At 45.3% G+C, this 26,999-nt stretch overlaps 2 protein-coding genes and 1 pseudogene across 2 annotated transcripts; 2 read left to right on the top strand and 1 right to left on the bottom strand.

Annotated features, from left to right (window-relative positions):
* Positions 1-6,321: 6,321 nt before the first annotated feature.
* On the top strand, positions 6,322-8,442 carry LOC109749975 (disease resistance protein RGA2). The gene is made up of 2 exons (XM_020308914.4): positions 6,322-6,705; positions 7,000-8,442. Exons 1-2 carry the CDS (start codon positions 6,458-6,460, stop codon positions 8,183-8,185), a joined length of 1,434 nt encoding a protein of 477 aa, XP_020164503.1. The 5' UTR covers positions 6,322-6,457; the 3' UTR covers positions 8,186-8,442.
* Positions 8,443-11,756: 3,314 nt separating this feature from the next.
* Positions 11,757-13,726, top strand: LOC109749979 (disease resistance protein RGA2-like). Its single transcript, XM_020308920.4, has one exon. It carries the CDS (start codon positions 11,952-11,954, stop codon positions 13,404-13,406), a length of 1,455 nt encoding a protein of 484 aa, XP_020164509.1. The 5' UTR covers positions 11,757-11,951; the 3' UTR covers positions 13,407-13,726.
* Positions 13,727-16,435: 2,709 nt separating this feature from the next.
* Positions 16,436-17,812, bottom strand: LOC141025403 (uncharacterized; annotated as a pseudogene).
* Positions 17,813-26,999: the final 9,187 nt, after the last annotated feature.

The raw sequence follows: 26,999 nt of genomic DNA, 5'->3' as shown, positions 1-26,999 counted from the left end.
AAACCATCCTTACAAAGTTCAAACAATAAACATATATGAGTTCATCTTCATCTCAAATATCAGTATACACTAAACATCTAATATGTGTTCAACTACAAGAATCTCAACATCTCCTTCTCACACAATGAATCTCTACTATTAAAGGAGAATCGAACGTCGTGATGGTTCGACCTCCCACAACCCTCCTACGATTCCCACTTACCCCGCACGATAAAAACGATTTCCACTTCCCCCATACGAAAAAAAGAAACCCACGTACAATAGAGCAGCCACGATCGGGCACACGTCCTTCTCCCCATCTCTCACCGGGATAATCCCCTCCCGATCCCATCTGTCTACCTAGAAAAATCCCTCGGCCGTCCAGCCCGAACTGCCGCGCCAGTCAAGGAGCCCACACCGAGGAGTCCCTCGATCCAATCCTCGCCCTCCCCATCGCCGTCGGCCCCGTTCCTTTTGCCTCCGTCGGCCAGCCCGAACCATCGCGGCCCTCGCCGCCATCGCCGGCGACCCCTCCCCTCTTCCCTCCGCCGTCCAGCCCGAACCGTCGCGGCCCTCGCCCTCTCCGCCATCGCTGGTGGCCTCGCCCGTCTTCCCTCCGCCGTCCAGCCCGTAAGCCGCGTCATCGAGGTCGAGGGGTCCCTCAAGCCAATCCTGGCCCTCGCCGGCATCAGCGGCCCCGCCCTTCTCCAGGGGGTCAGTTACTCAATCTCGGTCATCCGATTCATCTCCGTCGACTATGTCACTGGTGCGGACGCTGCGTCGGACAACAACAATGTGAGCTCATAGCTAGCTCATATGAGTCTTTGGTCGAAGCCCTCCTGCTGCCGCTCTCCGCATGTTTCTTAGACAAAGGGAAAGACGAACGCCGGCGTCAGCAAGGTTGTTATCACATCTCTCTCTCTCTCTAACTTTCTTATTTTTTTACATCGTTGTCACAATATTGATCTGTGTTGCTATTGTTGTCTGAGTGAAGTGACTGATGTTGTTGTAAGAATAGAAGTGAGCTGCTAATTTTGAATAAAATTGACTTGCTTGCAGATTCTTGTACGGGCAGAAGAAAGGTAGAATTGACTTGTGTACGGACTATTGTATGGATGTCAATGGCCGTCACCCGTCAAAGGAAGGTGACGCCAGATGTTGTGGAGGTGACGCACTCTGCCGATGAGGAGCTCCGTGTCAAAGACGGTGGTGGCTGACGAGCAGAGTCTGCTTGTTGAGGAGGTCATCCACCGTCATGCACATTCCTGGCTTTGGAACAACTTGGACTTATTTGATTTGGTCCAGTTCGATTTGATTTGGTAGTTGTGCTGGTGTTAAATTATCAGCCGCCGCATTTTTTTGGCAGATCTTTACTCCAATGGAGACACTGAGGTTGAAGTAGGAGAGGAAGAAAAAACACATCATTGCATATTTGGGTTTAGTGATAATGCTTCCATATGTTCTTGATCCCCGGATACGACTTACCTCTATATGTACTTTTCTTGCTGGTGGGACATAACTAGAACTAATATTTTGTGTGGAACATAACTAGAACTAATTTTTTGTGTGGTTTTACCATGTTTTAATTGTTGAAAAAAATTATAATTTGATGCCCCTTTTTTCCTTAACAATTATAAGTTGGAGTAAATCCTTGTGTTTGGCTTCAATTTTTTGGTTTGGATATCTACCCAACATTAAAACTGCCTGTTGTACAAGGGAAGTTCCATATTTGCGAGATAATTTTCTATAATGCAGAACTGTAAGAATAACCCTAAAACCATCTTTACAACCTGATGTTACTTAATAATAAATAATGAGTTACCTATACAAGAAGATTTAAATGCTTAGCTTTTCATGCCTTAGTTAGAAATAGATGTGTGATTTCAAGGCTCGTACTGACTTTTCGTTATCCTGCTTTTCCTCTCAAAGGCTAGAGAGAAATCATTCAAGAAAGCTTCATAGTTATGTAAGTGTTCAGAATTTTGTTGCTAATGATTATTTACCTCTGTTTGCATGATGTTATGTAAGTGATTCTCTCTCTTTTTCTTTCTTTTCCACGTCTAAAAACTGCACATATTGACTGTGAGATGAAATTGTCATTGTTCATAATTTAAATGTTTGACACAAGGCCGGAGCCTAGAATGCTAGCTTCTTAATGCTACTTCACGGGTTGCCATGTCGATGTTTCCCCTTTTAGATGGAGATGGTCGTGTCAAAGGTGTCAATGGCAAGGTTCTTCGCCATGTCAGGCCTCTCCTGTGCCTACCTCATGAAGATACACCACCAATACATTGAGTTTCCACTGGTTATACTTCTTTACCGATGTAAAGTAGTTAACTGATGGTTTTGTTGTATACTCTTTGGGAAGCCATTGATCTGGTACTATAGACTGAGGACGAGCTGAAGAAAATGTGAGCCATGGGAGGAGAGATTTACTGGAGCAAGGTGAACAACAGTGGCAGCGACCAGATAGGAGACGCCGGGAATGAATGTTTTCTCGTTCTTGGTACTTTGGCTGTTGTACACTAAAGTGGATGGGAGATCTGCAAGTTAAAGTTAATATCATGGTATTCCTCTCACGCACTTTGTTGCATATACCCTCATAACCTCTGTAGCTCTGCCTTTACCGTTCGTTGTCTTCTCTGATCCTGACAAGTATTGACTTCTCTTTCACTTCCTTGCTTGTATATACATGCTATGATGTATTGTAATATAGATTGGATTTCATATACATGTACTATTTTGATTTTAAGTGTTACACACATGGCTCTTGGTCGTGTTCTTCTGATCTAACGGCTCTGCATCTAATTGATACGACAACATTTCTTGTTCATGCTGTAACTATGATCATGCTTTAAGTAATTTTATTTACTGATGTGAATGCACTCATGATCTGTGTGGCTTTGTGTTAAAGTGTTCCAATATTATTTTTGTGTTGTTATCAAGTAGGTAGTTCTGTGTATTTTTGTATTTTTTTGATGGCAATTTCTTTGACCTGGTGGATGATTCAAATCCATATAGCTTGTGAGGTGATGGCAGTCTTCGGCGACATTTTCATCTGTATAAGTTTAAATGTCTTTCCTATAGAGAAATAAAATGCAGTCCACTTAATTTTCAGAATAACAACTCTTGGTGACTACTATTTGTGAATTGCATATAATCCTTTGCAATTTTTGAATAGTTAACACAAGGTATTCGTTCATATCCTTAATTGTTCCATTGTGATGGTACTTGCATTACTCTCTGTTTGCAGATATATTCTTTTATGATTTGTTCATAATAATTTCTTGAGGACAACAATTTAGGTGGAAGATATGCTACAGACTAGGTGGTAATAATGCCCATCATTAACAATTGCAAAACTCTTAATAAATGTCTTGATAATCTCAAATAATAAACTACTGATTATTTTTCCCGACATTCAGAAATGCATAGTGAGCTATATGTCTTCACCCCAAGTAGTCTCAGCCATAAGGCTTGGCTACTAAAAGCAAGGGCCCCAACTAAAAAAAAGCAAGGGCTCCGATCAACAGTATGGATCTCTAACCATAAAAGAACATTAAGGATTTGCACATATGTCCTCACATTGATTATGAGATTATGAAGGGAATTGAACTATAAAAGGACATTTTAACTTGTTTCTTTTCTCGTTTGATTTTTTTTCCGGGAGTTTTTAACTTACAAGAATCATGCCATCTACAATGGTATGTGTGAAACTATGTCTTCTCGTAAAGATAGCGTATGTATTCTTTTTATCCTTTGAATAAAGAAAAATAAGATTCATATTATGTACTCACTCCGTACTTGTTGCTCAAGCGGATGTATCTAGCACTACTATTTAGTGCTAGATATACCCGTTTGAGTGCCAAGTAAGTATCTAGCACTATTTAGTGATAGATATATTCGTTTGAGCGACAAATAATTCCAAACAAGAGGGAGTAGGTTTTAACAGCTATGTCATATAATTATTGTTGGTAAGATTGTTGGTTACCTTTTAATTTTGAAAAACAAGCGTGATGTGTAAATTGTTATGGAGATTAACATGATTTTCCCGTGTTAAAGGACAACTCTTCATCCCCAAGAGAATATTATTCTCTTCATTGTATTATGCCAACCCTTGTGGAAGGCCATGGGAAGGTAGCTTAGAGCAACTCAACCGCAGCGACCCAAATCGTCTGCCTTACGTCCGCGCGGATAAAATACAACGCCCAATGCACGAACCCATTTCTATTTTCTGTCCGTTTTGTGTCCACTCGGACATATTTTCGGCTCAAATTTGGGTCCGAAGCAGACACAAAGCGGACGTTTTCTACATCCTCTTCGTCCGTCTCTGTCCACTGCACGTCCTCCCTGGCCCACTTGTCATTCACCCACCCATCCTTTCTCTCTCTCACTGGCCCACTGAGTTGCTCCACCGAATGCCAATCGCGGTGGTGCCGCGCGCCACAGACGTGCACGACCGCGCCGCCTGGCCGCCTTGCTGAAGACGTGCACCACCGCGCCACCCGGCCGCCTCGCCGGAGACGTGCACCATCGCACGCTGGAGCATCTAGGCCGACGGAGCGTTGTAGCTGCCTCCACGGGACACCCGCTCCGACGCCGAGGCAGCTGCCCTTCGGCGAGACCCACGGTGGCACCAAGGGCGAGGAGGTCGATGCCACCCCTTCAGATTTTGTGACTGCGTCGTCGTGCCCAATGTGTCGCGCCGCCATCTCGCTCCCGCACCCGTCTCTCCCCGCGCGCCTACACTGTCGCCGTGATGCTGCTGGACACGAGGAGTAGCACCGCAGTGCCTGGGCGAGGCGATGGCGGACGCCGCGGGGACACGCGGGTGGCTGCGAGAGGACGTGGACGGGCGGCAGCACGAAGGCGAGCGGGTGCGGCGGGCACTGCGGGAGGTCGAGGCGGACCGCGCGGGTGGGCGCTACGGGCGACTGCGCAGGCAGCGGCGGGCGCGGGGACACGACACTGCAGGACGCAGGCGCCGCGAGCGAGGCGCGGTGAGCGAGCGCAGCTGGGCGGGGAGGGACCTGCGGGCACGGGGCGCAGCCGAGCTGGAGGGTGTGGCGGGGAGGAAGCTATGGGGTGGGGCACGGCCGAGCAACATGGCATGGCGGGGCGAGCTGCGGGGCGGGGCGGCGCCGCGGGAGCTCGCCGTCTAGGTGTTCGACTGAATGTCGGGGCCGACATGCCATAAAATGCATCCGGGCCCGTTGGACGCACCGGCCGATCCAGACAAAAAAGCAAACACGAACAGACGGACAAGCAACCCAAACGGATGAAAAACAAACAAAACATGCGTCCGTTGGAGTCACCACGTTGGAGTTGCTTTTAAATGATTCAAGAATATCATCAATCCTGATAGTAGAGGGGATCAGAGTTAGGGAGGCGTTTTTTTATATTTACATCTGATTTTTATTTATTAGTAAATAGGGGCGGGTTAACATCATTCTTTCTTGTTAAAGCATTTTTTAACCCGTGGCAACGCACGGGCACTCAACTAGTATGTCATATGTGTTCCAATAAACTCAACATCTAATATATATCTAAAAAAACTAAACATCTCATATATGTCTACAAAACTCAACATCTCATAGTTATCTACAAAAATAGGCATCTCATATATATCTAAAAAAACTAAACAATCTAGGGTTTCACTAACAAGAATCATATATTGTGAACTAATGAACAACATACCAGTAGTACCACTATGACTACACATCCTAAATCAAGCAAATCAAGGGTCCCACCAAATCTTGGACAAATCTCTAAAATGGCAACAAATTTACGGAGGAAAAGGAAGGGAACGGAGGAGTTTACCTAGTAGGAGGGATTGGAGATCGAATCCACGGATCAAATCTTCAGATATGAGAGGGATGGGGGGGATCCGATGGGGGCGCCGCCGCTGCTCTCTGTCCAGAGAGGAAGTTCCTGGAGAGGGGGGAAGAACTGCCTGGTCGGGCTGGGCCGATGCGCTTAAGTCACTGTGCAGCGCCTAAGCGCTAGGCGCTGCACATAACAAGTGTCGTGCCTATGTGTTGGGCGCTGCACGGCTGGCTGTGGGGCCGCCCCTGGCCCCGGGCTGCCACGCTGGCCGGGCATGCGACGCCTAAGACAACGGCGCTGCATAGTGCAATGCAGCGCCCGGCTGTCGGGCGTCACACAGAACGGTCTGTTATATGAAATTTTTTCGAGACTCAGGTCAGATCGTGATTTGATTTCGCCCTCAGGTCAAATATGTGATTTCTACCCAGGCTATCAGTAGTTCAGTACTACGATGTTGAAAGCTGACAGGTTGCCTTGGATTGACGTAAAACTCTAGATCTTTCTTCTTGGCACTTTGATCCCAGTAGTCAACATTTGTTTTTACATAAATGCGATGTAACAGCTGCCTTAGGCATGAAGGAAGCTTCTTCATCTCACCTCCGGTCTAGGCTATAGTTAGCATTCAGACACACCTAGCTCAGAAGACTTTGAGATGGATCTTGCAATATCCGCCGTTACAGGTGATCTTGCCAGCCGATTCATCTCTTTCCTCATGAACAAATATGTGGATCATCTGTACTCGGAGCAGAAGGTGGAGAGGCTACAGCAACTCTTGTTGAGAGTTCACACGGTCGTGGAGGAGGCAGATGGACGACACATCACCAACTCTTGTATGCTCATGCAGTTGAAGACGCTATCAGCAGCAATGTACCAAGGGTACCATGTGTTGGACAACATCAGGTACATGCATGGTTTTCACTTTCATTGAGATTTCAATGGAATTCACTGAATTCCATTAATTTCAGTAGTCACTGAAATAGTTACCTTTGGGCCAAAATATTTCAACAATTTTCAGTAGTACACATGAATTCAGATATTGTTCAAAAACAATTTCAGAAAGGTCGAACTATTTAAGTGACTTCAAGTGAATATTTTGGCCTTTTTGGCCGAAACGCAAACCGAAATCATTGAATTCCAGTGATTTCGGTTGGTGCTGAATTTTTCTGAAATTGAAAGTAAAAACCTTGGGTACAGGCAACATAATGGGGCATCCAAGGACTCGGTGAGCGATTCATCTACCTCGTCAGATTATATAATTCCTTTCAAACGTGCTCGCACAGCCAATAGTTCTTCGACAATCAAGGCCTTCAACTGGGAGTTACAAAGTGCACTTCGGAATCTGGAAGCTGTGGTTGACCACATGGTGGAGTTTGTCGTGCTTTTGGGCGGATGCGAGCGCGTCTCCCGTAGACCCTACGACACCTATCTTCACGTCGACAACTTCTTGTTTGGTCGGCATGTCGAGAAGCAGCAGATCATCAGCTTCTTGCTGCAAGAGAACATGCCTGGTCCTCCGGCAGTGCTACCAGTCGTCGGTGGACGTGGAGTTGGGAAGAGAACTCTTGTAGCACATGTATGCAGGTATGACAGGGTGCGTTCTCACTTCGCGGTTATTTTGCACCTGAGTGGAGACGGTCTTACCAAAATAACAGATAATGAAATTCCGTCAGGGAAGATACTGGTAGTTGTTGAGTTTGCTTCTGATGTAGATGACGATGACTGGAAAACATTTTATTCAACTGTTACGAGCATGGATAGAGGAAGCAAAGTGATAATCTTAGGCCGAAATGAAAGCTTGAAGAAATTTGGGACCGTACAGACTATTTCTCTGAACCGTCTGGCATTCGAGGAGTACAAGTACCTGCTCAAGACACTCGCATTCGGAAGCGCGAACCCAGGAGACCATCCGCAGTTAGCAGAGATAGTGGAAGAGTTTGCTGTGGTGTTGGGAGGATCACTCATCCCAGGAAACTTGATTGCACATGCAGTGAGAAAGAACCTGAATGCCCATTTCTGGCTTAGCACATTGAACAGGATCAGAATCACAATGAAGATGAACATTTCCAGGTTTGGCTTCCATCCAAATGAGCTTTTGGATCAAGGCCGTCCGGTACACCTCGGCCCTCATTACCTCTTGTCTCCTGCTGCTCCCTCTCCTAGCTCTCCAAATAGCAGTCTACCCAAACTGGTATTTGGGGACTCGCTAGCAGAAGCAGGCCATACTGTTCCACCGAAGGGAGATTTTTGGCTAGTCGCATGGGAGTCAAGGTTACCCCCATACACTTCATTTTCTCATCTGGTTCGCTTTGTTCCAAGTTGTGTCGATGATAAGCCTGAAGCATCCTTGTCAGGGAAGAAGCGTCTGGGGCCATCTGCCTAGTCTCATGCCACATATCTTCAAGCAGCATATATATCTTTTGAGATATTTATAGATCTGAGTATAATGTAACAATAAACTTACCAAATTGATCATAATCAGCTCCTTTTTCTTTTATTATGGACAAGAGTCACAGGAAAAGATATGTATGTGCCATTGGTTGGTTCGTACGGATGGGTTCTGAATTAGCAGATCATGTATAGCATTGATTATCTTGATTAGTATAGGAACCTTTAACTATCTAAGAACATGTTATGAGCTTTTATTCATCATGGTTGGTGTGATTACAGAGAAGAAACATATTCTATGCATCACGTGACTTTTCGTGTAAAAAAACATCATGTCACCGAGATACATTTTCCCATCTGTATGTATTTCATAAAATCCACAAAATAAAAAAAATGATTGGTATTTTTGAAGGTGTTAAAGGCACTAATAGATCTCTCGGGATCCGAGAGGGCACCCCCTGAACCCATGGGCATATGCACCCACTTTTCAAAAAATGCATTTTCAGCATGTTTTAAAATGTCAAAAAATTCAAAAGAAAATATCATGCATACATGTTCGCAAATGTGTGTACGCAACACAAAGTTTTGTGAAAAAATGTCCTTTTGTTTTGTCTCTACAAAAAAGACAAATTTTAGTGCTTCTAAATAGTGTTCCTCGACATAATGTTTTGTCTTTTTTGCATAGGCCACAAAAAAAGTTATTTTTCCGTGAAACTTTATGCACGCACATAGAACATGGAGATGTACCCGTGCAAGTTTTTCGAGTCAATTGCACAAAACTACCACATTTGCGGCTAGGTTTGCAGAAAACCACCAAGTCGTTAATCTGTTGCAAAAATCACCACGATCCATGTAATCTCGTTGCAAAAAACACTGATCCGGTGATTTCGCCCGTTTGATCTCTTTCTGACAACTGGGGCCCAATTGTAAGGTGCTGACATGGCAAAAAAATTAACATACACACCCCTGGATCTAAAATAAAAAGCAATCAACCCCCCAGCAGCACTACTGCCGAAACAGCTCGAGCTCGGCCGGCACGGCGGCGCCCTGGCCCTGCCGTCCGCCGGGATGTAGTGGCAGGGAGAGTGAGCCCCGGCAGGGCGGACGCGCAGACAAGGAGAAGATGGGCAGGAGCGAGTGGGTGAGCGCGGCGTGCGCGCTCCCGAGCTCTTCGCGGTGGCGGATGACCGTGGTGCACCATGCTGCCACTGCTCGGCCACGGGCTAGCTCCACCGCGTTCACCGCTAGCTCCGGTCGCTGCTGCGTTCAATTAGGCGGCTACCTCGTCGGCCCAACGCCTGTGCAAGCTCGTGGATTGTGCGGAGGCTGGGAGCAGGGCGCCGGCGTTTATGGTGGGGCGCAGGTCGGCAGGGAGGAGGGAGCAGGAGGGGAGAAGGGCCAGCCGGGCGGCAGAGGGAAGCTCGCCGGAGTAGCGACGCCGTTTTGCCCCATCCACCCAGGCCCATCCCCATCTCCCGCTCGAGCACGAGCTTGTAATCTAGCCGGTGGCCAAAATTGATCCAACAGCTTGCGTGTAGGTGTGTGTGCGTGCACGTGTGGTCAAGAAAAATCAATCAACCTGCTGGCCGGCTAGCGTCTGAGAGCGGTGGGGGCTGTGGGCCGCCGCGGAATCCAGCGCCGTCGACATGGCCGTGGTTGGGCTGGCAGCGGTTGGGCAGGTAGGGCGAGGTGCGCGCGTGGTTGCTGCGGGGGGACGAGGCCATCATTTGGGCACGGCGGCGCAGGACATCGACGGCGACGTCGTCAGGTTGGAGCAAGGCACAGCGGGTAGGCTTCCTGCGGCGGCGACGGGGCCGGCGGGGGCGGCGCGGTTGTGTCGATCGGATCGAGAGTAGGGGATTGAGAGCAAGGGGTTGATTGCTTTTTATTTTTAGATCCAGGGGTGTGTATGACATTTGTTTGCCAAGTCAGCTCTTGACAGCCGGGCCCCATTTGTCAGAAAGTGATTAAATGGTCCAAATCATCTGATCAGTGCTTTTTGCAACAAGTTTATTGCTAATGCGGTGTTTTTTGCAACGGATTAACGAGTTGGTGGTTTTCTGCAAACCTAGCCGCAAATGTGATAGTTTTTTTGCAATTGACTCAAGTTTTTCAGATTTTTTTAGCATTTAGAAATGTGTTTTCCAAAGTGGGTTCATATGTACCCGGGTTCATCCATGCACTTCTCCTCGGGATCCATCCTATTCGAAGGAAGCTTTCAATGGGTTCAACTTATTGCTGGACGGTCCTTTGGAATAATATGTTTAAAAAGACAATAGGAAAGTCACTATCAACTAATGGATAAATTCTCCCCTTCTATTGTTTACTTGCTTAAAAATATTATACTGACACTATCTGAAAAACAAAGTAGTGTTATAAAAGAGGGCATTTAACACGGACTAAGTAGAAGCTCTGCATCAAATAGTACACTTTTTGTTTTGCTAAAATGGTAATGTAGTTAATAAAACTGCTCTGGAAATGAAATAATGTCATTTCTTACAAGTTTGTTTACAATTACAGGTCATTGTTCAGATAAGCTGTCGACTTCCCTTGAAATTGCATGGGAAAGTCAAATGAATTAAACTTCGCAAACTAAATACTTAGTTACTCACCAAAATTATCTGCAGCAGAACTCTGTTTGCAAGTGACAATGTCTCACCAATGCACAACAGCAATCAAACTCCACCAAAATCAGCCAACAAAATGCAACTGTGAGGTAAAAATAAATCACTTCAATCAGCTTGCATTAACTTTGTAGCATACTTGTCTGCTATTGCCCATTCCAACACAGCAGCTAAGCTAACCTTTGTCAGAGCATTAAAAATTGCAGGAGGAAGCAGCAGTACAAGTCACCTCCCAACCTTTCTAGGCATCTCAAAATGTACACCATTTGTTCCTCACAAAAATTAGGAGGCAACAGCAATGATATACCCAACAAGCTAACTACAATATTTTTATTGTACTTGAGAGACATGTGCCCTGCAGAATAGGAAAGAAAGAAGGAAATGAGAATGGGAGTGTAGATACAGGCTTGCATCAGAAGAAAATATATGGTAACAATGACTCAAACCATATAATGTAGCCATAAAAGCAAATAAGACTAATAATGACTGAAACTCATATATGCAATAACAATGACTCCAACCATATAATGTAGCCGTAAAAGAAAATATGACTAATGCCTGAAACTCGTATATGCTCCTCTCCGGTTTGGAGAGGAGACCTTTTACTTGATGTGATCCTTTGTTTTGGCTGTGTGCATACAAGGATCGGGGTTAGTTTTATACAGTTTGTAGTATCAATTTGATACGATTATAAATTTTACTGAATTATATTATCATCGGACGATGAGATTGACCCGAAAGATAAACCTGTCGCTACTGCACTGCCTCAAGTGGACGGCAAGCTTGGCCAATAGGATGAGGAATGACCATACATGCATACACGGTAGCTGAATCGAGACTGGATGTCGAAGAATACCTATTGCATCAAGCTGGACTGACCTCATATGTCTGTTTCCTTGCTTATGTATCAGACTATCAGTACTACGATGTTGAAAGCTTTGAGGTTACCTTGGATTGACGTAAAACTAGGATCTTTCTTCTTGGCACCTTGATCCCAGTAGTCAACATTTTTGTACATAAATGCGATGTAACAGCTGCCAACTGCCATAGGCATGAAGGAAGTTTCTTCATCTCACCTCCGGTCTAAGCTAGTCTCTAGTTAGTATTCAGGCACACCTTACCTCAGAAGACTTTGAGATGGATCTTGCGATATCTGCCGTTACAGGTGACCTTGCCAGCCGATTCATCTCTTTCCTCATGAACAAATATGCGGATCATCTGTACTCGGAGCAGAAGGTGGAGAGGCTACAGCAACTCCTGCTGAGAGTTCACACAGTCGTGGAGGAGGCGGACCGACGATGCATCACCAACTCTTGTATGCTCATGCAGTTGAAGCAGCTATCGGCAGCCATGTACCAAGGGTACCATGTCTTGGACAGCATCAGGTACCGGCAACATAAGGAGGCATCCAAGGACTTGGTGAGCGATTCATTTACCTCGTCCGATTATGTCATTCCTTTCAAACGTGCTCGCACAACCAATAGTTCTTCGGCAAACAGTGCCTCCAACTTGGGATTACAAAGTGCGCTTCAGAATCTGGAAGCTGCTGTTACTGACATGGTGGAGTTTGTTGTGCTCTTGGGCGGATGCGAGCGCATCTCCCGGAGACCGTATGATGCCTATCTTCAGGTCGACAACTTCATGTTTGGCCGGCATGTCGAGAAGCAGAAGATCATCAACTTCTTGCTGCAACAGGACATAACTGGTCCTCCGGCGGTACTACCGATCATTGGTGGACGTGGAGTTGGGAAGAAAACTCTCGTTGCACATGTATGCAGCCATGTAACTGTGCGTTCTCACTTCACAGTTATTTTGCACCTGAGTGGAGACGATCTTACCAGGATGACAAACCATGATATTCCGTCAGGGAAGACACTGGCAGTTGTTGAGTTTGCTTCCGATGTAGATGACGATGACTGGAAGACATTCTGTTCATCTGTTACGGTTATGGAAACAGGAAGCAAAGTGATAATTTTAGGTCGAAATGAAAGCTTGAAGAAACTTGGGACCGTACAGACTATTTCTCTGAACCGTCTGGCATTCGAGGAGTACAGGTACCTACTCAAGACGCTCGCATTCGGGAGCGTCAAGCCGGGAGACCATCCACGGTTAGCAACGATAGTGGAAGAGTTCGCTGTGGTGTTGGAAGGGTCACTCGTTTCAGCTAACTTGCTTGGATATGCAGTGAGGAAGAATCTGAATGCCCATTTCTGGCTTAGCACATTGAACAAGATCAGAATCACAAGGAAGGTGAACATATCCAGGTCTGGCTGCCATCCAAATGGCCTTTTCGATCAAGTCCGTCCGGTGCCCTTCGGCCCTCACCACCTCTTGTCTCCTGCTACTCCATCATGCCTTATACCCTCTGCTAGCTGTCCGGATAGAAGTCTACCCAAAGTCATATTTGGGGACTTACTAGCAGAAGCATGCCATATTGTTCAACCGAAGGGAGATTTTAGGCTGATCTCTTGGGAATCAAGGTTACCACCATACGCTGCGTTTGTTCATCTGGTTCGCTTTGTTGCAAGTTGTGTGGATGATAAGCCTGAAGCATCCTTGTCAGGGAAGAAGCGTCTGGGGCCATCTGCCTAGCCTCATGCCACATATCTTCAAATAGCATTTTTATATCTTATGAGAAATTTATAGATCTGAGTATAATGTAAGGATAAACATACCGAATGATCATACTCAGCTTCTTTTTCCTTTTAGTCTGGACAAGAGTCACATGAAAAGATATGTATGTGCCGTCGGTTGGTTCATAGGGATGGGTTCCGAATTGGCAGAGTATGTATAGCATTGATTATATTGATTAGTATAGCTGTATAGGAATCTTTAACTATCAATGTAAGAACATGTTATGAGCTTTTATTCATCATGGTAGGTGTGATTACAGAGAAGAAATATTGTATGAATCACGTGACTTTTCGTGTAAAAAACATCACGTGGCTAAGATATATTTTCACATTTGTATGAATTTAATAAAATTCACAAAATATTAAAAAAGTGATTGGTATCTTTGAAGGTGTTAAGGGCACTAGTAGATCTCTCGGGATCCATCCTATTCGAAGGAAGCTTTCAATGGGTTCAACTTATTGTTGGACGGTGCTTTGGAATGATACGTTCAATAAAACAATCAGAAAGTCACTATCAACTAATGGGTAAATTCTCCCCCTTCTATTGTTTACTTGCTTAATAATATTATACTGACACTATCCAAAAAACAAAGTACTGTTATAAAGAAAGGGCATTTAACACGCACTAAGTAGAAGCTCTGCATTAAATATTGCATATAGTAAAACGGCCAATGGTTAACTGCGGTTCCATGGAGCGGTTTTGTGAGAATGGTAAATAATGAGAATCGTTTTAGGAAATCTTAAACCTTAAGGAAATCTTTGGCCGCAATGGAGGTTGTTAAATCGTACGCTTTTTGATTCACTAAAATGGCAATATATTTAATAAAGCTGCTCCAGACATGAAATAGTGTCATTTCTTACAACTTTGTATACAACTATAGGGCATTGTGCAGATTAGCCGTCGACTTCCCTTGAAATTGCATGGGGAAGTGAAACAAATTGAACTTGGCAAACTGCTAACTTAGTTACTTACCGACAATATCTGCAGCATAACTCTGTTTGCAAGTGACAACATCGCATCCACAGCAGAAATCAAACTCCACCAAAATCTGCCAACAAAATGCAACTGTGAGGTAAAAATAAATCACTTCAATCAGCTTGTATTAACTTTGTAGCATACTTGTCTGCTATTGCCCAATCCAACACAGCAGCTAAGCTAACCTTTGTCAGAGCATTTGAAATTGCAGGAGGAAGCACCAGTACAAGTTCACCTCCAACCTTTCTAGGCATCTCGGATTTACACGCAAAATGTACACCAGGCAACAGCAGTGATATACCCAACAAGTTAACTGTTAGGAATAAGCAACTTGTATTCCCATGAGGCCATAGGCCGATATATATATACATGTACAGGTGTGGAACATATGCAGGAAACCCCTTATACAACGGAATAAATACAAAGGGGTACATAACTTATATTATGTGGTGGCTGCATGTACACCTCCTCACGCAGCTCACCATTAAGAAAAGCATTCTTAACATCAAGCTGAGAAATAGACAAGTGGCGTGCAGAGGCAACGGCAAGAAGTGTACGAATAGTGGTCATATGGGCCACAGGAGCAAAAGTCTCGACATAATCACGACCATGCTCCTGCTGAAAACCACGAGCCACGAGACGAGCTTTGTGACGCTCAAGAGAACCATCGAAGCGAGTCTTAACCTTGTAGACCCACTTACAAGTGATGGGACGGACTCCGGGAGGAAGAGAAACAAGATCCCAGGTACCAGTGCGTTCAAGAGCAGCAATCTCCTCTGCCATCGCAAACTGCCATTCAGGATGAACAACAGCCTGACGGTAAGAAGTCGGCTCAAGAACAGCAGCACCAGCGGCGGGAAATCCAAAGCGATCAACAGGCGGACGAGGACGAGAACGCAAGCCATAAGTAGGCTGAGAGGAAGAGGACGACTCATCCAAGGAAGCATCCACAGGTCGTGAACGACGAGTATAATGCTGAGGAAAAGATGGAACAATAGAAGGAGGAATCACCAAGGTAGAATCGGGGGTTGGCGATGAAGAAGTCACCGGAAATGAAGGTGTAGAATCCGGGGACATGCTAGGTGAGGAGACCGGGGAAGATGGTGGCTGCAAATCGACGAGAGGTGGAGAAGCAGAGGGAGTGGAACGAATAGGCACAGGCGCGACGGGGGTGATAGGTGAGTCAGGAAAAGTGAGGAAAGAGATATCCTCCACTGAAAAAATCGAGGAAGATGGGCGTGGGTAGAAGGGACGAGACTCATCAAAAGTCACGTCTCGAGAGATACGCATCCGACGACCGATAGGATCCCAACAACGATAGCCCTTATGTTCATCACTGTAGCCTAAGAAGACACACTCAACAGACTGAGCGGTCAGTTTGGTGCGTTCGCGAGGGGCAAGAAGAACATAGCAAACACAACCAAACAAGCGAAGCATCGAATAATCGGGAGAACGATCAAAAAGATGCTCAAAAGGAACACCACCCTGCAAAGCAGCGGACGGCTGAAGGTTGATGAGATAGGCAGAAGTGGAGATAGCCTCGGCCCAAAAATGAGGCGGAAGAGAGGCGGCGATCATCATCGCACGAGCCGTCTCAAGAAGGTGACGATGCTTGCGCTCAGACACGCCATTCTGAGCATGAGCACCAGGACAAGAGAACTGGGCAAGAGTACCCTGCTCAGCAAGGACACCACGCAACATCTTAGAGATATACTCGCCAGCGGAGTCAGCACGAAAAACACGAATGGGTGAAGAGAACTGAGTATGAACCATGGCAGCAAAATGCTTATAAATAGACAACACCTCACTACGAGAAGTCATGAAATAAAGCCATGTGTAACGAGAAAAATCATCAATGAAAATAATATAGTATTTATGACCCCCTTTTGAAGCAAAAGGAGCCGGACCCCATACATCAGAATGGACTAAATCAAAAGGACGCTCAGACACTGACTCACTATGTGAATATGGTAACTGAATCTGCTTGCCAAGACGACAACCCTGACACTCTAAAGAGACATCTCCTGAGACAGACCCCGGAAGACCTCGACAAACTAAAGACGATAACCGAGAACCACACAGATGACCAAGGCGATGATGCCACTGCTTGAAGGAACCAGTAACAGAGGCGACAGCAGCGGAGGGACTGGCGATGGTGGTGGCAGCGGAAGGAACATGAAGCCAGTCCAACTCCCAAAGACCCTGAGAATCACGGCGGCGAGGGCCAGCCCCAACCAGAGTGTGCGTGCGACGATCCTGGATAGAACAAGAGTCAACGTCAAGGATGACACGACAACCAGAATCAGTAAGTTGACCGGCAGAAAACAGATTCATGGTAAGTCGAGGAACATGAGCAACATCAGGAACAGAATAAGAAGGAGTGGAAAGATGGCCTCTACTAGCAACAGAAAGTGGAGTACCATCAGCAGTGAAGACATGAACAGGAGAATCCAGCGATCGAAGAGAGGACAAAGCAGAAGAATGAGAAGACATATGAAAAGAAGCTCCAGAGTCCAGAACCCATGGGGATGTACCTGACTGTGTAGAAGGCGGGTGCTCAGTGCGGGAAGCATCAGTCACAGAACCAGCAGTACCCGTCGAGGAAGAACCTGAAGCCGCGAGCAGACGCTTAAGTCTCAGAATATCCTGCTCAGTCAAAGCAATGGCTGAAGCTGTCGAGGGAGATGACGAAGTCCCTGAGGAGGATGATCGCGCCTTGCGCAGGTGTTTCCGCTTTGTGTAGCACTGGGACTCAATATGACCATCATTGTTGCAGTAGTCACAATGTGGATGGGGGCGACCTGAGCCTCCAGAAGGAGTGGGCAAGAGCGGCGGAGCACTTGAGCGAGAATGGGGCGGTGCAGCAGGTGGAGTGGAAGAGGCCCGAGTAGCGAGCACAGAGGGAACCTCCAGCAAACCAGCACCACGTAAGCGAGTCTCCTCAGCACGAATCTCTGAAAGCGCCTCCATGAGAGAAATACGGCCACGAGCAAACAACTGAGCACGCCGGGGCTCAAACTCCTTACGGAGCCGAGACAGGAACTCGTAGACGCGATGAAACTCCAAATTGGCCTGAACAGCCTGGCAGCAGGGGCAAGTACGACAACCAGCACTGCGGAGAGAATCAAGTTGGCGCCAGATAGCAGAACTCTGTGCATAAAAGTCATCAACAGTAGAGTCACCCTGCTGAAGAGCATGCTCCTGACGAACCACAGAAAGGTATAAGGCATCACCAGAGGGCTCATAGCGCTGACGAAGACAGGTCCACATCTGAAAGACAGTAGGAAGGCCCAGAAACTCAGAAGCAAACTGAGGCAGAACACTAGCAGTGAGAACAGCTGCAGAACGAGCATCATCATCAAGCCACTGGGTGTAAACAGACAAAGCACCATGATACGTCTGAAGAGCCTCCTCATAAGCCAAAACCCTCTCATCATAGGCACGATCAGCAGCCTCATCAGCAAGCTTAGCCGCATCCTTGGCGGCCTGATTAGCATCCATAGGAAGAACCAGTGGAGTCGGCGGATTAGGGGCCACCGGAGGAACCGGACGTGGCGGACAGGAGACCTCGCCAGAAAGAACACCCCAGAGACGGATGCCACGCATGTGAATGCGCATGAAGCCAGCGAACTCGGTGTAGTTAGTACCATCGAAGATCACCGGACAGCGAGGGACAGCAACATAGCCCGATGCAGCAGACATTTTTCTTTACAGAATCAGACGAGAGAGCTTGATCCGGCTGGAGAACAACAGATCGAGCCCAGCGGCCAGATCGAGAGGACGGGACGCTGGCAACGCTGAGCAGCTAGGGAAACAGCAGAACGGGCGGGCGGCGGACTAGAACCGGCGAGGGCGGCGACTTAGGTCCGGGAGGACGCGAGTGCGGCCGAGATCGGCAACAGGAGAACAGCTCGATCGGGCGAGGGCGGCGACTGGGATCCTGTGAGTTCGAGGGCGGCGACTTGGACAGCCCGGTCCTGTCGATCCAGCAGGGAACGGGCGGGACGGGGAACAGCTCGGTCGGGCGGGGCGAGGGATTACGTCGTCCTGGCGTTGACCTGCAGGGGGAGATGAGCAGGCACGGAGAGCCAGCGGCGACCACGGACGAGGGTAACGGTGCGAGGTGGATCAACAGCACGAGTTGCAACGTGCAAAAAAAGTTGACCTAGCTCTAATACCATGTTAAGAATAAGCAACTTGTATTCCCATGAGGCCATAGGCCGATATATATATATACATGTACAGGTGTGGAACATATGCAGGAAACCCCTTATACAACGGAATAAATACAAAGGGGTACATGACTTATATTATAACTCTAACATTAACTACAATATTTTTTACTGTACCTGATAGACATGTGCCCTGCAGAATAAGTAGAAAAGAAAGAAGGAAATGAGAATGGAAGTGTAGATACAGGCTTGCATCCGAAGTAAATAGGACTAATGCCTGAAACTCGTATATGCAATAACAATGACTCAAACCATATACTGTAGTCGTAAAACAAAATAAGACTAATGCCTGAAACTCGTAGATGCAAGATAAAATACAAACCAATTATACCTTTGGCCTTGCTGCATAATTGTGCAACAAACTGATCTGCGCAGTTACTCTCTCTCATAGTAGACAAAAAGACCCAATCATTGATCTGTGGCTCTCACTCATTTATAACTCCATTTAGATTTTAGTTTTGTCATACTAAAACTCGTCATTATCCAACATTAAGTTATGGCCCTAAAATGCATTCAGTACATAAAAGACAACAAAACCTCAAATCAAAGGTTTCAGTGAAGAACCAATCATTTTTAGCCTAACACTTTCGAAATCTAGCAAATCTTAAAAGGAGGATCTCAGTAAGTAAGTTTATCTATTATCTTGTATTTATTTAAGTTGAAAACTTCCTTCAAAGATAGGTAGAGAGAGAGAGAGAGAGAGAGAGAGAGAGAGAGAGAGAGAGATGAAGCTGAAATGTTGTTGGAATAAAACCGATTGCTGCTTGGGTAAGTGAGGTGCATTTCTTATGGCTCGTATAAACTGTAATTGCAAGGACACACACAATCTACTGCTTTTATATTTCTTTCCCTTAGCAGATTGCTACGGTCAGGATATACAATTCAGTATACATTGAATTCATTTCCTGTATTTTGACGCACTTCAATCTGTAGACCTTTCTGAGCTTGGTTTTTCTGTCTATTTGTTGGTTTCCTATCTAGTTGTACGGGTACTCTCAAACTTTAGCAAAGCTGAGGCAAGAAAATGTCGCCAGAAAAGATTATGTCGATCAGTTCAAGACCGACGTGATGGCATACTATGGAATATGGATACAGTGCAGATCGTGCAGATGTTCCCAACCGTTGAGGTTGTTGAGCTACTTAAATCATTTGAGAAAAGACCCCCTGAGTGCTTGCGTACAAACACACTGAAGATACTCAATCTCTTGATGCATATGTATGACACCACGATTATACAGTAATCTCTGACTGTAGATTCATCCATTAAGTATGTCTCTCTTATCTTGTTTGTGGAGTTTACAGACCCGTAGGAGAGATCTAGCTTGCTGCTGCTCTTATTCCAAGAGGGTTTAATCTGGATCCTACGAAAGTGGTCAAAGGTTTGCTTCCTTTCAACATCTTTTCTTTTACAAGTAAATATTACAGAATATCAAAGTAACCATCGTGGTTTGGGCTATTTCAGGTAAGATTAGCTTTGTTAAGATTCAACATTGTAGCTTTTGACAAGATGGTAACATAGACGGTCAGCTTTGTTAAATACTACACCTTGTGGAATGAGCTACAATATCAAAGTAGGTACTAAATTTCAGTGTCTTCTAATTTTGTGTACTGAAAACATGAAATTCAAAGATGCCAGGACACACAAAAAATTGCATAGAGGAAGAGCATTGGGGGGTGGAGACATGCTACTGCTGCTGTGCAAGCGCCGTCTTGTGCCGCCGTGGCCGCCGAAAATGCACAGAGGAAGCTTAGAACTTGGAAGAGGACCCAGCAGGCAGCGGTAGCGTGGAGGAGGAGGAGCGGCGGCGTCGAGCCGTGGAGCCGTCAGCCGGGGAGGAATGGAGGAGGAGGCGCGTCGGCCGTCGGGGTTGGAAATTGGGGATCGTTCTAGATTGGTTTCTCCAGGTTTTCAGGTCGCTCCGTGAACTGAATCCATCTCATGGGCTGGCCCACAACGTGTATATACTAGTACTATATGGGCTCACTTAAACCATTCAGTTTGCTTGTTCTTCCTCTTCCGAAGCAACTAGTTAACACGAGAGCAACTAATTAAGGAGTACTCCTTCGAACAAGAAGCTTGACAACCTTCTTGAAACGTTGGGGGCAAGTCAGTTCAGTGTTTTATGTGCAGGTAGCGAGGACTTTTGCAGAAGATATTCCTACCGGTTCGATAAACCTTGGTCCTCAAACCAGGGAAATAATTATTGCTAGGTTAATTCACCTTTACGCTTGGGGATTACCCAACCATACTTACGAGAGAGCAAGCAACACCACATGTATGGATTCTACATCAACACCCCAAGTGCCAAGAGGACCGATGACTACCCTTAACCATATACGTGACATGACTATACTAAAGGAAATATGTCCTAGAGGCAATAATAAAGTTGTTATTTATATTTCCTTATATCATGATAAATGTTTATTATTCATGCTAGAATTGTATTAATCAGAAACTTAGTACATGTGTGAATACATAGACAAACAGAGTGTCACTAATATGCCTCTACTTGACTAGCTCGTTAATCAAAGATGGTTAAGTTTCCTAGCCATAAACATGAGTTGTCATTTGATCAACGGGATCACATCATTAGAGAATGATGTGATTGACTTGACCCATCCGTTAGCTTAGCACTATGATCGTTTAGTTTATTGCTATTGCTTTCTTCATAACTTATACATGTTCCTATGACTATGAGATTATGCAACTCCCGAATACCGGAGGAACACTTAGTGTGCTATCAAACGTCACAACGTAACTGGGTGACTATAATGATGCTCTACAGGTGTCTCCGATGGTGTTTGTTGAGTTGGCATAGATCGAGATTAGGATTTGTCACTCCGATTGTAGGAGAGGTATCTCTGGGCCCTCTCGGTAATGCACATCACTATAAGCCTTGCAAGCAATGTGACTAATGAGTTAGTTGCGGGATGATGCATTGCGAAACGAGTAAAGAGACTTGCCGGTAACGAGATTGAACTAGGTATGATGATACCGACGATCGAATCTCGGGCAAGTAACATACCAATGACAAGGGAACAACGTATGTTGTTATACGGTTTGACCGATAAAGATCTTCGTAGAATATGTAGGAACCAATATGAGCATCCAGGTTCCGCTATTGGTTATTGACTGGAGATGAGTCTTGGTCATGTCTACATAGTTCTAGAACCCGTAGGGTCCGCACGCTTAACGTTCGGTGACGATCGGTATTATGAGTTTATGTGTTTTGATATACCGAAGGTAGTTCGGAGTCCCGGATATGATCACGGACATGACGAGGAGTCTCGAAATGGTCGAGACATAAAGATTGATATATTAGAAGGCTATGCTTGGACATCAGAAGGGTTCCGAATGAGTTCGGGCATTTATCGGAGTATCGGGGGGGTTACCGGAACCCCCCGGGGAGTCAATGGGCCTTATTGGGCCTTAGTGGGAGAGAGGAGGAGGCGGCCAAGCTGGAGGGCGCCCCCCCCCCCAAGCCCAATCCAAATTGGGTGGGGGGCGGCCCCCCTTTCCTTCCCTCTCTCTCCCCCTTCCTTTCTCTCCTACTCCAACTAGGGAAGGGGGAATCCTACTCCCACCAGGAGTAGGACTCCCCCCTTGGGCGCGCCATGAGAGGGCCGGCCCTCCCCCTCCTCCACTCCTCTATATACAGGGGAGGGGGCACCCCATAGACACACAAGTTGATCTCTTAGCCGTGTGCGGTGGCCCCCTCCACCATAATCCACCTCAGTCATATCGTTGCAGTGCTTAGGCGAAGCCCTGCGCCAGTAGCCTCATCATCACCGTCATCATGCCGTCGTGCTGACGAAGCTATCCCTCGACACTCAGCTAGATCAAGAGTTCGTGGGACGTCATCGAGCCGAACGTGTGCAGATCGCGAAGGTGTCGTACTTTCGGTACTAGGATCGGTCGGATCGTGAAGACGTACGACTACATCAATCGCGTTGTCATAACGCTTCCGCTTACGGTCTACGAGGGTACGTGGACTACACTCTCCTCTCTCGTTGCTATGCATCACCATGATAGATCTTGCTTATGCGTAGGATTTTTTTTTGAAATTACTGCGTTCCCCAACGGTGGCATCCGAGCTAGGTCTATGCGTAGATGTTATATGCACGAGTAGAACACAAAGAGTTGTGGGCGATAATAGTCATACTACTTACCAGCATGTCATACTTTGATTCGGCGGTATTGTTGGATGAAGCGGCTCAGACCGACATTACGCGTACGCTTACGGGAGACTAGTTCTACCGACGTGCTTCGCACACAGGTGGCTAGTGGGTGTCTGTTTCTCCAACTTTAGTTCACTACAACAGGAACCTCCCTTTAGCAACGCATCAATGCGTTGTTGTATGCCCATATAGTCGTTGCTAAGGTCTACACCAACGGATTATTATGCGTTGCCGTTGGTGGCGTTGCAAGGGCCTACACCAATGGATATAGTTGCATTGGTAATCGATGTGAGGAAGCGTTGCAAGATGGCAACGTATATAGTTGCAGTCTAACAACACTTAGTATGCGTTGGTGCATACCCTACATGTTGCTGGGAACCTACACACACAGATTTTTAAATGCACATAACAAATTCATACAAACGTTCTCTATTATTATTTTATATATTACTAACAATAATTACTACACCAAAATTGATAGTACACATGAACCCAGATCCGGTAAAATAAAGATCTCATATATTAAATAGAATAGGTTGCATTACATGGACACAATCCAAAGTATATATACATGATTTCTATACATTGACCATGACAACGAAATGATATAACATTAGTGGACAACTATCTGCTACTAGCCCCATTTTCCACCTTGCAATCAACTTAGCCATGCACCATCCATTCATCTCGGCAATCTAGAACAACGGCAAAATGCTGACATGAGTATATCATTAGAGAAGAAGAAGAAAATGAAGTTAATAGAGCAATATAATCTAAAGAGAAGCAACATACAAAGGTTGAAGCCCATGAGATAGCTAATCCAACTATATGATCAATAATTTTGACATTTTTATTGCCGTATCAACTGAACATATTTTTCCAATGTGGATCATTACACATTGTTGACAATTCATTTCCAAAGCTAACAGCCTGAATTTTATATGCTAGGTCGGTACTTACCTGTGTGGCAATCAGAGTTCGTCTGGGCCAACAGTTACATGGATTTTGTTTATACATTTCCCAAATTACAATGATAAGCACATCTTTGAAAATCAAGAATGCGGTGAGAATACAATCAAATCATGGTCAATGGTTCCACCTTTAGTTATTGAAGGCACACAATTAGAATATAGAATATAAAATATCCCACTAATAAAAATATACAATAAATAGGTTGTTTTGACGCTATTCTCGAATTGCTGGTCATGCATGCCAATAGAATTATCTAGCAACACATGTACACTTCTTTTTACCATTTATTGTATACACATGTGCAGGGCAGAACAAAATCTCACGATAATGTAATAAATACAGCATGCTTGCATAGAAATTATTTTGCTCCATAAACCACTTCTAATATACGCCCCATATTACTTAGTACATCAGGATGTTATGCTTTATACCGAAGCACAAAGCGATATCTAAAGATATACATAGCTCATATCATCGTTTGCACTGTTGGACATCCATACACATAGTTTTAACATTTTTTGTTAACTGAACAAAAAAGTCCAACAGTACTAACCCCTGCAATACATATATAGAGAGAGGTAGTCAAGAGTAGCTCTACCTGTATTCTTTCTTGAGTGTGGGTCAAAATTGGAGATATCAGAAAGAGGGTCTTGTCAGTGCTTTCCAGTTACGAGCCACCTAAGAATTAGATACGAACAAATATGTAGGAATAGAAGATAAGTGGACAGTGGATGTACCAGAGTGGTGTATATAGTTGGTTCAATAGTAGGACACCAAAGTATTATGAGGAGAAGAAATTGTCTTGGATTCTGCACAACTTCCACGAGAAGGATTCAGGCAAACTCTGCACTTCTATGGATAGCACCTCTGAATAAGCCAGAACCCATTGTTAACTTTCATGACAGTAGAATAAAAACACAATCAAACTACAGCAACACAGGAAAACTACTATCAGATTTCTTGCATGTGATAATTGAGAATATTTATTAGTCCATTTATTCACAACTCACAAGCGGATGTGCATGACATGATCCTACTCCTATTGACGCATTAAGTATGCAGAGCCCATAGGCGATGTCATTTTTCCATATGTGTGAGCCTTTCAGTTTGTGATTGGCATAACACAGCTGACTTGCACAAGCACTACTAAAGTTAAATGCATACTTTTTAATTAATTCAAAATGCATTTCATGTCAGTAGTCAAAAACAGCTCCTAATTTCGGATAAATTTCATGTAATTTGCTTTGTACCTATTTCAGAGAAATTGATCATAAATGTAGTGCCAAACTGCCATATGGTGTTGTTTGTTGTGTTCCTACTTCAGAGGATTTGATAATATAAACATTTGTTGGAAGCATTTTTTTTTCTAAAGAATTTGTTGCAGGCAAACAACAGAATGCTTTTAGCTTGTGATTCACCAGATGAAAATCACAGGGCAAGCTAAATCAGGTCCTTGAAGAGCTAAAATGAACAGAGGTTCATGATTTTGGCACTCACCTTTTCCCTATAAGAAGTGAACTTTTAAAATTGTTCGCGGATAAACCTCTGAAGATGGACGACAGGCCTCAAATTTGATTGTATGAACTATTATTTCTCAAACCCGACTGCATTTCATTGTGGTACTCCCCTCTCCTCATACCTGAAGTATACAATCAAATCCTAATCACACATTACTTGTATATTAACCAGAAAGCAACACACACTACTTGCATATCAATCAGCACAGAAGATGTACCAGGATTTTAACCAGGAAAGGAACCCACAGTTGCGACCGTGCTTCCCAGAGATAATGGATGCACAATAAAAAATCCCGCCATGTTCAGTTGGTAAGGAAAAGGGCGCCGAGGCTGCGCTTGGGGATAGGTGTCAGCTGCTTGCCGCAGCGGAGAATGGGCGATCCCATCAAACAGCTGTAGGTCATGCTAAGACGCCGGGGCAAGGGGCACAGAAACGGTGTGCGTCGTGCCCATGGTCTCGCGCGTCAGGTGCGGCGGGCATGTACGTAGGCAGCAAACCAACAGGAAGGGTAAGAGCGAAGGGGAGGAGGGGGCAGCCTTACTAAACAGTGGGCGTCGAAGCCGAGGTCCCGAGGCCGAGGATCACCGTCAAGCCCAAGCCAGCAGTCACGGGTGCGGAGACACCGGGCCGTCACACCAGATGAGGCGCGGAGGCGCGCTGGCGTCCCATGGATGTGGGGGCGCTAGGGCATGGAGGATTCCTCATCGGCGGAGGATCGGAGGGAAGAGATTAGGGAAAACCAGGCGGGTGTGGGAGAGGAATCGGCGAAGGGAGATGGCGGAGAGAAAAGATCTAATTTTTTTTCTTTTCAACTCTACTTGGCTGCGTGATATTCGCACGGTGGATGTACATATAATGTTGAGGTGGGAGGTTAGCTCTCCGTGGGGCGTGGGAGGTGGGAGGTGAATCAACAACACATGTTCTCGATCGTTGGTAGATATGCGTTGCTATATGAGGGTTTTTGTTGTAGTGGTTGAATCGAGTGTGACTACGCCCGGTCCTTGTTGAAGGTTAAAACAACAAACTTGACGTAAAATCGTTGTGGTTTTGATGCGTAGGTAAGAACGGTTCTTGCTAGAAGACTGTAGCAGCCACGTAAAACTTGCAACAACAAAGTAGAGGACGTCTAACTTGTTTTTGCAGGGCATGTCGTGATGTGATATGGTCCAGACATGATGAGATATAAATTGTTGTATGAGATGATCATGTTTTGTTAAAGTTATCGGCAACTGGCAGTAGCCTTGTGGTTGTCTCTTTATTGCATAAGATGCAAGCGCCATATAATTGCTTTACTTTATCGCTATGCGATAGCAATAGTTGCAAAAGCAATAGTTGGCGAGACGACCAAATGACAACATGTTGATAAAGATCAAGATGATGGAGATCATGGTGTCATTCCGGTGATGATGGAGATCATGACGGTACTTTGGATGGAGATCAAAGGCACAAGATGATGATGGCCATATCATGTCACATATTTTGATTGCATGTGATGTTTATCTTTTATGAATCTTATTTTGCTTAGTACAACGGTAGCATTATAAGATGATCTCTCACTAAATTTCAAGGTACAAGTGTTCTCCCTGAGTATGCACCGTTGCGACAGTTCGTCGTGCCGAGACACCACGTGATGATCGGGTGTGATAAGCTCTACGTTCACATACAATGGGTGCAA

Source organism: Aegilops tauschii, chromosome 6 (assembly GCF_002575655.3).
Source record: "Aegilops tauschii subsp. strangulata cultivar AL8/78 chromosome 6, Aet v6.0, whole genome shotgun sequence".
NCBI lineage: Eukaryota > Viridiplantae > Streptophyta > Magnoliopsida > Poales > Poaceae > Aegilops > Aegilops tauschii.
Note: the sequence above shows the minus strand (reverse complement) of the source record. Positions and strands in the feature narration are given on the sequence as shown.

Coding starts and splice junctions, on each gene's coding strand:
- LOC109749975 (XM_020308914.4), top strand. CDS start 6,458: ATGGATCTTGCAATATCCGCCGTTACAGGTGATCTTGCCAGCCGATTC. Junction 6,706..6,999: donor CATGTGTTGGACAACATCAG/GTACATGCATGG, acceptor CCTTGGGTACAG/GCAACATAATGGGGCATCCA.
- LOC109749979 (XM_020308920.4), top strand. CDS start 11,952: ATGGATCTTGCGATATCTGCCGTTACAGGTGACCTTGCCAGCCGATTC.